Raw genomic sequence first — 12934 nt, forward strand, 5'->3', positions numbered from 1 at the left:
ACCAGCCAGTCCATGACACAGATCAACAGGATTGCAAATTGCCCTGAAATTTGATGGCAATCATGTGGCCATGGATTGAGAATCTCCTCCAAAATCTGTCCCAAGAATCCTGGACTGACAGCATAAAATATTTCTACACACCATCAAGCACAAAGCCCAATACTTAATTTACTACCCTCTATCTGCATTGGACTGATGGTTGATACCCTTTAAGAATAAATTGCAAAAAAAAAATTCAGCTGGAGGCAGAGCAAAGTGCAGGAGAAGGGACCTAAACATCTGGGGACAAAGGCCAGAACTCAAATTTCCTCTTCAGAGGAGCAAGCACTATCACTTTCAGAGATTAATGCCAGGAGCTTCTCTCTGATGGCTGTGTGGAAATGGCTGTCAAAGGAAGTGTGTTGTTCAGAAGTCAATTGTCAAATTAATCTGAGAACCAAAATACTGCAAGGATGTTAACGTGGATGGCTTCTTCCAGTGCACTCATTTACCTGCCTGTGAGCTTGTGAAAAATGTGTATTTTATTGTTAAAATGAATATTAGATGTGTTATGTTAGAAAGTTATGCTGTATTTATTTTCTTAAGTAGTGTGTTAAATATAGGTTTAGGTTGTAACATAATAGAAACTTAAAATAGAAACTATGCTATGTAAGATACTTTAATTAAAGAAAGGACTCGCAGTGAGATAGCAGCCACAAGACACCTAAATCTTTCAGAGAAAGAGAATTTATTACCCTCTTATCAAAAGAAACAAACTTCCTGCCTCACTCATCCCTGAAGACACCATTAGGATTAAGAGGAAGTTGATGACACTGACCAGAGAGAATCCTTTGTTTGGATGGAATTTATGCATCATGTATGAGGTTTATGAATATGCAACAGGTTATTGTTTTTAAGGGTTAATCCCCTTTTAATGTGGATCCTTTTTTGGGCTTATTTTGCCCAGAAAGAGGTACCCTGACTGTCCATAACTCTTTGTTTTTATTGTCTCATATTGTCCTAAATCCTAATTGCCCAAATTTTTATTACTGTAATTATATTTCTATTTTTATAACCATTTTATTACTATTAAACTTTTAAAATTTTAAAAACAAGTGATTGGCATTTTTCACAAGCTGCTTGAGGTTTCCTTGAATTTGTTACACCGCATTTCTTGCTCTGAATGAGGCAGGTGAGGAATGCAAAAATACACAGGTGTAGCATTCACATTCTCTGAAATAATCCCTTTGCCCAGGATTTTCTCCTGGGAAGCTGAGAAGTCTCCGAGAAAAAGGAAAACAATTCTTATCTCATGTGCTTCTCATGTGTTGTGCTCACATGGGGAATGTGTTTGGAAATTGTTTACCCACAAGTGGTTATTTCATTGGTTTCATGTGAGTTGTTTTGACTCTTTGGCCAGTCAGGGCCAAGCTGTGTCAGGCTCTGGAAAGAGTCACAAATTTTCATTATTATCTTGTTAGCATTCTGTAAGTATCCTTTCTGTATTCTTTAGTATAGTTTAATATAGTATCCTTTAATATAATATAGTATTATAAAGTAATAAATTAGCCTTCTGAGAACATGGAGTCAGATTCATCATTCCTCCCTGCCACGACACTCTCTGCAAATACAACACACAGGCAATCTCACTTCCAGCTCCAAATCACAGCCACCAGAGGATAAACTCAGCGCACAAAACACTCAGTCTTTTCTAATGTGCCGTGAGAAGACAATTTTAGCAACGTCTTTCAGTTCTGTACAATAATCTGACAGTTTGTAGTGACCCAAATGCAAGGACCAAAACCCAGGTCCATCCCTCCTGAGGAATGAGGCTGCTCCTCGCTGTGTCAGGGGCTGGCAAAGCCCCAGCACTGCTGCTCCTCTCCCCCAGTCAGAATTGCTCAGGACAGATGGAGGAGCCAATGCTAGAACAACAGATGACAGCAGGAGCCAGAACCCAGCTCCGATGGAGAGAGCAGGAAGCAAACGATGAAATAAACCCCATAAAAATGTGCAGAGAGCACCTTCGCTCGCCTCAGAGAGAGATTTGTCATGCAAGTAGAAAACAGCTCATTTCAGGAAGGAAACGAGTGAAAACAAAGGGATTATTTGACACAGGAAAAAAGGCAACTGCAAGGAAGATTTCACTATCAGACAGGAACATTAGAGATAGTGATGGCTCTGGTCTGGCTTTGAGCTGAACACCAATAATGATGATAATTAATAGCTGAATACCAAGAATTGGTAACACCAATAATATTCCAGCCTCCTTTCCCACAGCACCATGGCCAACCTTCTGTGTGATGCCTGAAGGGTTGAATATTCATTAATCACCTCAGCAATGGCATCAAAGACATAAAATTCATGCCAGGACATAAACATGCCTGCATATATGCCAGGACAGAAATATACACATATATAACAACAAGCAATAAAAAATAATAATAATAGTAATAGTAATAGGAGGAGTAGTAGTAATAATAATAATAATCTTATTATTATTACTATTATTATCATTATTGATTTTATTATTATTTAGTCTTTACAGTGCTTGGAAGAAACTAAGTTCAATATCAAGTGGTCACTTAGAAGCGCAGGCACCATTTTACTTGTTGGTAGTCAGGAATAGGTGGCTCAGTTTAATTAATTCTCAAGTTTTCCAAGAAAAGGAACATTTTGATGGGGAAAATTTGCTGCTGACATCATGCTGTGACATTTTAGTAAAATAAAGCAATAAAAACCCCACAGTCCATTTTACAGTAAAATTACATATATTTTTTCCAGTAAAAGTGAATCTATTAAACACATGAGCTTTCTGTATTAACCTAAATAGTATACATACATTTAAAATATATGTGCAAAACAAAATATAAAAAGACAGCTAAGACAGCTTCTTCCAGCTCTATAGGATTTCAGTCTCAATAGTTTCAAATAAAATAATTTAGTTAGTTATTAATTATTATTAAAATACTTTGAAATGAGCATTTTCAACACTCTTTAAACTTCCAATTTCACTCAGTTGTTTTTCACCCTGTTTGGGCAGTATGCACAAAAAATTCAACATCACAAGAGAAGAAGATGAACATGGGATGCAGCAGAATAGTAAATTTGTTGCTAAAAATTCAAAAAATTGCCCTGAATTTGAGAAAGATTTTAGGCGCCTTCCTTATTTTCTCCTGCTCATATATGTGGTAATAGCAACACCCTACTTCTTTATGTATAAAAAACAGAGCAGAAGTAGTAAAATGTGCAAACTCTTAAAGCTGTGCCAATACATATCCACTTGGAGCTCTAAATAACTGATTCCTCTACTTCATTCAGCTCCTGGCAACTGCAACTATCATTTTGTACATATCTACCAGAACAGAAGTGAACCAAGGACAACATTTCCCTTTCCAGGAGCCACCACACAGCAGTTTCATGGCAAGAATTTTCCTTAGTACCTGAATTTAGTTAAGTACTTTGGAGGTAAAAAAAATACCATTATACACTTCAAATTTACTCACTTGTCCCCATCTTCTCCTGACACATGACCATCCCACAATGTTTGATATGAAAAAGCTCAGAGAGAAATTTTAAAAGCTCACAAAGATTAAAGGACATAGTTAAGACACAGATGCTGCCATGTTGTTCAAACCATATACTCCTGAAAAATTATGATGATGACATAAAATGAAAAAGGAATCACAACACTCTCATAAAGAAATAATAATCTGCTAAGAGTTTTTTGCAATGTCCCTTCCTGGTTTCTGTTGCCACCTATTATTTCTGTCAACACTTGCAATCAGTTTGCTGAGTGAAGCCACACAGGATGCAGAAATCACTCTTTAGAATGATCAGCTCAGAATTTTCCTCAGTTTCGGTTCCTGCCTTCAGCACTATGTCAAAAAACTGACTTTTGTAGCATAGCACTAAAACAAAGTAAGTTTGAACTTAGATTGATTCAATATTTGGGTTGAATATTAGGAATCCTTGTGTCAAAGAAGAAGAATATTGTGCCTTGTCTGCTAGCAGGGGATGAAGCTGGGGAGGGAGGGAGGTACAGGAGGAATAAAACCCCACAAGGGTTTAAGCACAGCTAAACCCTTGAATGCCTTCTCCCTGGTGCTTAACTTAGCTACAGGATCACTCTGAGTTTTGTGATGAATGCTGCCTGGAAAATGAGCAGGTGGGAGTTCTCTGCTTATTTAACTAGAAAACTGAGCATTTTCTAGTTTGCTTTAGCAGGAATAAAACCACTTTGTTTTTCAGTTCAGTTGACAGACACACCCATATGTATGTACGTACACTTTCAGATTAATATGTGTAAAATATTTCCACCACCACACCACAATCACTATTTAAACAGCAACTTAGCACAGAAGTTTAGAGACTTTTTTCCACCTTACCATAGAGAGCTTTTGCACTTGTTCTTGAATTCTGCTCCCTTTCTGCCTGAGCAAATGTTGGGGAGCCATAGCCACTGGAAGAAAACATTTCTGGTTATCTTCTGTATAGATATATTTGGCAGGCACTAAAAAAAACCCATCCCCTTACTACACATAACTACAGCATTAATAGCAGAGGGAATGATACCAGATATTTGTTCCACACCATGAATATGAGGGAGAATGTTTCACTTGGGCTGCAGGCCTTTCTGAGCTCTCTTTTGTTGCATTAATACAACTGGAGTGTGGTATAAATAAATATCGCCTTAACTCAAGGAACAGACTTCACAGCATAATAATAATAATAGTAATAATAGTAATAGTAGTAGTAGTAGTAGTAACAATAATAATAATAATAAATTTTATATAATATATCTATATATAATATATTTATATATGTGTAATATATAATATTATATATGTTATATAGTATATATTATGTTATATATTTTATATTAATGTGTATGATAAATAATATATATTTATATATTTACATATTCTTTCTATAAGAAATATAATAATTTTATAATAATAAAAAATAACAATAATAATCATTACTATGACAAAGAATTGGGTAGGATTTGAGGGTTTTTTCCCTGCATACACAAATTTTGATTTCTTTTAACAATTTTTACTGCTTTTAATGAAAAACTTTAAATTACTCTCATTGTCTTACACAAACAAAAAGGCAATATGACTAGAAGAGTTTAAAAAATGAGTGATATATGAGTTCACCTTATGAGAAGCAATAGACACCACAGATATCCTGTTCCACACAGGAATACGAGTTCCTTGGCATCAGATGGGTAAATTCTCATTAGTGCTGTGAGTGAGTCTCTGCCATGCCCCTGATACAGGGATCCCCCTCCTATCTGAGGCAAGGTAACACTCACAGGTAGCAGCTGCTCAGTTCTCCTTCCTGGGAAACAGTCTGTTCTCACAGATGGGAGAGGCAGCCTCATCTTTTATGCATAAAAATGCATTCACTCACAGCTAACCTTAAACATCTCAGGCACACAAAGGCCTCTCTGAGTAACACAATAAGGATGTTATGGCTACAGCAATTTATTTTGCTCTTCCAGATGAGTCCATGCAGTAACAAAGCTTTCCCTTACATGAACATAAAAATATCTGTCACAGTTATTTCTTCTACGGAAAAAGCCATTTTATAATTCCAATGGGACCTACTAATTACAGCTCTACCTGAAATAAAAACCTAAAGAAGGAGGTACAACGCTATTTTGTCCATAATAGGCAAGACAAAGGCAAAACCTTACTTCATTTGAGGGAAGTAACTTCCATATCCACCGGGAGGGGTGTTTGATATGTGTCCATTCATTCTCACTGCCACTTACTGGGAGAAACCACCTGGGAAAAGGAAAAACAGCACATGAACTGAAGTCTCCTAAAAGATGGAGGCTGAACACAGGTGTAATACAAACCTAATGAGGAAATTATGGTTGAAATGGGAACGAAATTGCATCAACAAATTCAATTGTTGTTAACTGCATCCTGGTGATGCTGCTGTGGAACTTCTCCCAGTAGCAATTTGATAGTTATAGCTTCAAATAATTTATAATTTCATGAACAAAGCTATTATTTTTGATACAATGGTCTTTAGGAATAGCTGTGGAAATAAAAGGCTCACTAAACAAAGAACAAGATCTACTGCAAATGTGAACAAGATGTTCCAAATGGTAACTTTATTGCTCAAGCATGCTCAATTTTAGCCCTCAATTCATTTCTTTCAAATGCAACTCTTGAAATGACCTTTTGATGCATGTTCTATGAAACATATCAGCTGAATTGTTAGAAAAGATGCATTATCAAATTAAAACACAATTGTTAGCACAAAAGGAAACTTGGTCAGCTATTTTGGTACTTAAGAAAACTTTTTTTGTTGTTGTTAAGCAGTGCTTAACATCCTGAAAGTTTGGCGTGCCAAATGAAACCTTTCCTATAAAAGCAGTGCTGAACAGGCCATGATAAAACAGTTTAAAAAACTCTCCCTTTAATAACATGTCCATTGAAGTTAAAACTAGCTCTGGAAAGTGACTTTCATAACCCTTTCATATTCAAATTTACCATGGGCAAACACTTTTTCATTTACATATATACATGAATAATATAAATTTGAATATTTCTCTACATTTCAGTTCACACTGCAGAGCAGTCAGAAGTGTACCAGATCAAATTTGTACCTACAAAAATCTCTGTTTCCAAAGCAAGCACAGCCTGCTCTGTTTGCACTAGAGCTGCCTTGCAGCCAGCTTTTCCTCTGAGGCTCCAATTCATCTCACTGCCCCACATTCACTGTTCTCTTCTTGCTTTACAAAGAAAAGCAGCAGCTCTTTGACCTGCCAGTGCCCACTGAGTGCCCACATGTATTCTGCTGCTTCCTTCTTCCATGCAAAAAGACAACAAAAATCTGTGCTGAGCTCTAAATCCATCAGTCAGTTCAAGCTTTGGTGATCTTTGGTGCTGAGGGCACAGTTTTTATACATTTTCCAGGAACAAACCCCTGATGCAGTTAGCAAAACTAACTAGAACAGTGTATTTGTTGGTGTATTAGACATGCCAAGCGAAATTATGTATTTGTATTTGAGGTGTATTTGACACACCAAGCGAAATCATGTGCAAGGGTGGTGTTGCTTTTAGTGGGTACACACTTGCTAGTTTGACTTAGTGTATACATATACATATTTTATTTTTTTAATTTTATTTAATTTTCTTTGAAATCTTAGCTCCTTGCAGAACCTCTTTAGTGACACAAGCACATTTTTGCCCCACAAATATACCACATATTCAAGCTGGTAGCCAGTTTGGCTGCTCTAAAACTCTTTTTATGGAGTGCAGTCCTTAACAGCTGTCTCCAATAAATTACCACCCATGTTGAGTGCTGCTCAATTCATTAGCAATTACAACCTTTGGGAAGCATCCTGAAATCACCCCATGACTTGAAAGGATACAAGGGTTCATTTTCTCAGCAGAATTTGCCAGCTCACTGTGCACTCCCTGTTTCAGCTCAGTGCCCCTCTCCAGCCCATGCTGCCTCTGAGCTCTCCATCACTTCCTATCAGCTGTTAATCCTTATCATCATCTGCAACCAAGCTCAATTTGCTGCCCTGCTTAGCAGTTTCCCCTGTGATTAACTTCTATAGAGTCACCACATCCAAAATACACAAATTATCACTGCTGCTGTTTGGTGTCCCCACTTAACTTTCCATCCACACATTGTTTAAGATAGCACTCGTTGAATAATTCTGTTTGTCATAATCTTTTTTTGATTTGTAGTCTTTTTCATAGGCCTATTTGTAAGAAATTCTGCAACTATCTGTCTTAAAGTGAGATCTGGGGGGAGAAAACCCCTTGGTTTAAGACTTTCTCAGAATAATTCCACTGCTCTGACATCTTAATCTGACAAATGCTTGGTTTGTATTTGTATTCACTCAATTTTATGGAGGTGGTGAAGCAGATATTTTAAGTAGAAGGAATGTCATGTATTAAAATGCAATGTCTTAGAATTTCAAGCTTCAGCCTTTGAAGTCAGCATGACACACTGAGTTTGAAAGCAGCCAGACAGCTGAGCAGCAGATTTTCACATTGGGGAAAGAAACCATTTCTCATGACTAAATACCTGCCCACTGTAAGGCACAACACCACTTAAATACAAAAAGCTTCAGAATTATGTTTTGAATTAAGAGATGATGAAAATCTGAAGTCAAAAATTTTGACTTTTAAAATTAAAAAAAAGCAAGCAGCTTGTTCTGCCAAGCAAACACAATAATTTTAGTCATCTTTAGCTGATATGCAAACAAAACACCACTTACTATTAGATAGTTGAGTAAAACCAACAATATTTCCTGTCCCTCATGCAATTTTCCAGTGCTTCTGAAATTCCAGCACATCTACCTTGACATGACACTTTAAATGTGATTACAATTTCATGCAGTGCTTCTTTCACTTGGTTCAAGAAACCTCCAGAATGTGAATACAAACAAACCCTTTACTATAATCATTTATAATTAGTTCAAATATTTATAACAGCATCAAAAAGCTACTTGTGATTCCCCAGAATTATCACACAATTGGATCTCATTCAACCTTAATGTTTCATTAAAAAAAAAATTTAGGAAAAAGCTTTAATTTTTTTTAATGAAGTGCACGATGAAGAAAAGTGAAAAACCACGAAAGGGTAACAGTATGTGCAGGGCTTTATTATTGCCTTGTACAGCTTTCTCTGCTGTGTTTCTCATCTCAAATGCTCTTTCATCTCTTACAACCAGTCAGTCCTGCAGCAAAAGTCACCCCCTGCACACTGCAAAGCCATTGTCAACCAGGAGTCCATTAATAAACTTCCTCTTTAATCTTCCCTTTCACCCCAGCCCAGCAGTACACAGCAACCTCCACTGGTGTCCCAGACTTCAAAATAAACATCCTTCACAATTAACTGTAAGATCCCTCTTCAATTAGGCCTGAAGTATCAACCGTTTAATTGTAAATATGACCAAAAATGGTCATGTCTCAGGATCCTGAAAAAAAGAAATACATACTCATGCCTGCTTGGAAGAAGAGATATTGTAAACCAGGAAAGCTAAGTAAGATTTCAAGAAGAAAACAATAATAGGAAAATAGATAAAATAATAATACAAATAATATTTGTATTATTATAAAACATATAATACAAATATAATGGTACTTTAAGTTTACTAAAAATAATATATAATTAAAATAAGTTTAAAATATTTATAAATATTATTTATATAAAATATTTACAAACATTTTATTTTGAAAAACAAACCAAAAAATCCACAATATTTTCTCAACAACAACAAAAAAATTCACCTAGGACTTCCCTGCTACCATCAGCTTTATTTTTGAAGGGATATTGATAGTCAGCTGCTCTGTAGATAACAAGGCTCCAGACTTTTTAACAGAGAAACCATTCCTGAGACAGATGTACTTTTGTCCTTCAGCAGTTACAGGTGGTAATCCCAAGCATGGGGAGAATCATGCCAGTGTACAAAATGATTCTATTAGTCATGAACAGTTTTGGTTTTTTTTAATTACTCTTTGTCTTCCCCATCTTGTAGCATGGCAGCCTCATGAAAACAATGCCATTTATGTGGCACATCAGCAGCTCACATGTCCTGCCACGGCATTTCCTAATAAGAGTTTGAAAATAACAAAATCTCCCATGTTATTTTCAAAAAATTACCCAAAACTCCTTTCTCAGAAAGGCAGAGCTGCATCATTAGAGCAAATTAGGTGTTTTAGAGCCTGGTGCTCTTTTCCACTCATCCTGAAGTGATCAGTCCCACCCAGAGGCAGATCACAATATCATATGGAAACCAAAAGAGAAACAAGTTAATGATGTGGATATTTTAGAAGTCATGGAGGGGGAAGGGCTAAGGAGAAAAGGATGCACAGGAAAGCCAATAATGGCTGGAATGATCATTGTCTACTGATTAGGAAAATGTTATTGTTATCATGTATGCCCCAAACCCCCCAAAATTCTCCCCAGGCAGAGCACAGGCTGTGACTGCAGCCTAAACAAAAGCAGTGGATATTAGAAGGTAACACCATTCCCTGGTGAGTGCAGCAATGTCAGATAAGGACACTCTCTCTCCACCCTTCCCCTTTCAAAAGTATTACGGAAGAACAAAACAGCAGGGGAAAAAAATTTTTAAAAGATCCATGTACTCGTGGCTCACTGTGCATTCAGTAAAAATGCCTCTCACTGCTGACCTGCAGAATGTACAAAACCTGTTTAGCTTGCTGTGATTTGCCATTTTTCATCTGTTTCTTCTCAAACCTCATTCTGTTCACCCACACACAACTTTCCCTCCGGGTGCTAAAGTTTCAAACAGCATCTCCTGGTGTCTACCTTGCTGTTCTGACCCATCACTCTCCTATCTGCATCTTCACTCCAGCCCCAGATTTTACAAATGGGAAGCTCCTGGCAGAAATACATCCCGTGGAGCCAGCTGAAATGTGGCTGCTGCCCTCTGCTTTGGGACTTGCTTCAGAGCACAGCCAAGAGCAAACACGAGTTCTGCTGCTTGTTGGACACTTTGCCTGGAGAAAAACACCAAAATGCACATGGATGCATGAGCAAGTGATAATTCTGAAATGATCCCTGGGGATTTTCCAGCCTCAGTGAACTGATACCAGAATTTCTCTGAGAAAAAACTGCCTTTGGGTGAGCTGGCAGCAGCTTTGCTCTGTAATGTTTTCAGTTGCATGTTAAGCACGCTGGAGCATCCAAAAGCTGGTAGAAAAGATGACAGAAAAAAAAGAATGCAGAAAATTGAAAGCCAGGCCCTACAAGTGCTGCAGTTTGAACTCAAAATAAATTAACTTGATTCCCCGCCACGGTGATTGTTGTCCCCTTTGGCTCTCTCAAGACACTCTGTATTTATTGATATTTATTTTGAAGCTCTCTGAGTCGTATACACTCCAGTATTCACTCCAGTGTCCAAGCACTAGGAAATAAGTTAGTAAAACAATTTTGAAAATGCTGTTTCCTTCAGGACCTCTCTGCATTCAGAGCAGTTGTCCAGCACGACCCTTAGCACTGATCACACTGCATTTAGTTTATGCAAATCTGGACTTAGTTGCATCCTGGTTTTAGGTTTTAGTGCTGGATGCAGTTTTAACTAGCTGGGGTTCCTGCTAAAGAAACCTGGAGGTGGGAAGGGAAGGACTGGATGTGTCTCCCTCTCCTGCCTGAGTTTTACTCCTTATAGAAAGCTGAACTTCAGCTCTCTATAAGGAGTAAATAATAAATATTTTTAAATAAAGAAAATAAATTTAAATAATTTTAATAAATAAATAAATAATAAATATTCAGCAATAATAAATATTATTTACCTGTTTGTGTAAGGGGTCACAGGGGTAGAAACATTTCAAGCAACTAAAGACAGTGACAGACAAAAAACACCACTCTGTCCAGGCAGGGGACAGGGCCAGGGCACACAGAGTGCCCAGGGGCGATTTGTAAATGAATTCTCATCCTTCTCCACAGGGCAGTGCAGCAGACAAGCTGGTTTTGCCAGCTTCAGGAAGTGTTTTGATTTTCACTGACACTTTCTGAAATCCAATACTCTTCCCTGAGTCCCTCACTGAGGAGGAGTATGCTAAATTCATTAGCAGCACTCCTTTCAGCAGGAGGGAGAGGATAAATTTATTAGAGAAAATTTGTGGTCATAATTATCAAACAAGGTAGATAAAGACGTTGTCTTCAGAACAGAAAGTGCTGCCTAAAAGAGAAGGTTTCCATTGGAAAAACTAATATTAAAAAAATGCCCTAGAAGTCGTCTTTTTCCTACTATGATATTTCCCAGTGATTAAAAAAATATTCTAACAATACAATTAAGATGGCTATCTTTTATTTTGAAGGAGGGGAGAAATATGGAGAGCAACAGGAAGAACTGAATGAATAACCCTCAGACCATGCTCATAGACTTTGCCCTTATTATTGCCTCACTAATAAAGACCCTGCTTGAAAACAGGTTCTTATTCTGGCATGGCAACTTATTTCCATCCCTTTCAGGTCTGGGCCATGATTTATAATTAACCATATTGAAAGAAAATAAAACAGCTCTACGGATACAAAAGCTTCAAAGACTTAAAACCCCCATTGCAACAAAGGAACGTTAATAAATATGCCAAGCACTGAAGCCACCACTCACTGCTATTTTTAATTAGAGAATTAACCACCTCATCTAAAGCAATGTTAGTATTAATTACCAAGATCAAGATCATTATGAAGTCCTTGCAGAATGTATCACCACAGCTGGAATGTCTTGAATAAAAGAAAGGATAAAAAAACCAACCCAAAAATCCAAACAAAAAACCTTCCCTACATACAGAGCAGTCCAAAGAGGAAGGGGTTTATGGCATATGAAGGAATTTGTAGAGGAAAGTAGAAAAAAGGGATTATAATGCACCATCAAAAACAATATTTTTGGTGAGTCTATGTCAAGTACTGAGCTGGCAAGAGACACAATTTTTACTCATAAATCCCAATTACAATGTTCCTACAACACACTCAGTATCTTCACTTGAAAGGATGTACAAAAACTTGTCCTGGTTTGGGGTTTTGGGGTTTTGGTGGGTTTGTTGTTTGCAGGGCTTTTTTTTTTTTTTTTTTTTTTTTTGGGTTGGTTTATTTTTGTGTTTTGTTTTATTAAAATTTTAATTTTTTTAATAAAACAAAAGCTTCCTTGAAACTGCTGGCTGGTGAATTCTGCTGATCCAGCACAGAAACCACAGCTGTATCTCCCTTCTTCATACTCCCTGATTTTTTTCTCTCCTTATTTATTTTTATTCTTTGATACATCCTACTTCAAATGAGATCATTAGATTTCAAAAGATGGCACTCCAGACACTACTTTGAAACTCAGTTTGCAGTATACATCCAACTTTAAAGCCACCACTTTAGAAATGGAAACTTCTAAAACTTTTAAACTATATAAAGGTTAATAAGATAATGTCTTTAGGTGTTGTTTTAGATAAAGTTTTCC

At 37.0% G+C, this 12934-nt stretch overlaps 1 protein-coding gene across 2 annotated transcripts in view; it reads right to left on the reverse strand.

The window, feature by feature from the left end:
- Positions 1-12934, reverse strand: part of EPS8 (epidermal growth factor receptor pathway substrate 8) — a 125605-nt gene that overhangs the window by 42823 nt on the left and 69848 nt on the right. For both annotated transcript variants that reach the window (XM_059471917.1, XM_059471918.1), the window contains 2 exons: positions 5684-5774; positions 4368-4441 (listed from right to left, as the gene is read on the reverse strand). In XM_059471917.1, coding sequence (XP_059327900.1) covers positions 4368-4441; positions 5684-5745 — 136 coding nt within the window. In that variant the 5' untranslated portion in view covers positions 5746-5774. The remainder of the gene's footprint in view (positions 1-4367; positions 4442-5683; positions 5775-12934) is intronic.

The sequence above is a fragment of the Ammospiza nelsoni genome, chromosome 5, assembly GCF_027579445.1.
Source record: "Ammospiza nelsoni isolate bAmmNel1 chromosome 5, bAmmNel1.pri, whole genome shotgun sequence".
Lineage (NCBI taxonomy): Eukaryota > Metazoa > Chordata > Aves > Passeriformes > Passerellidae > Ammospiza > Ammospiza nelsoni.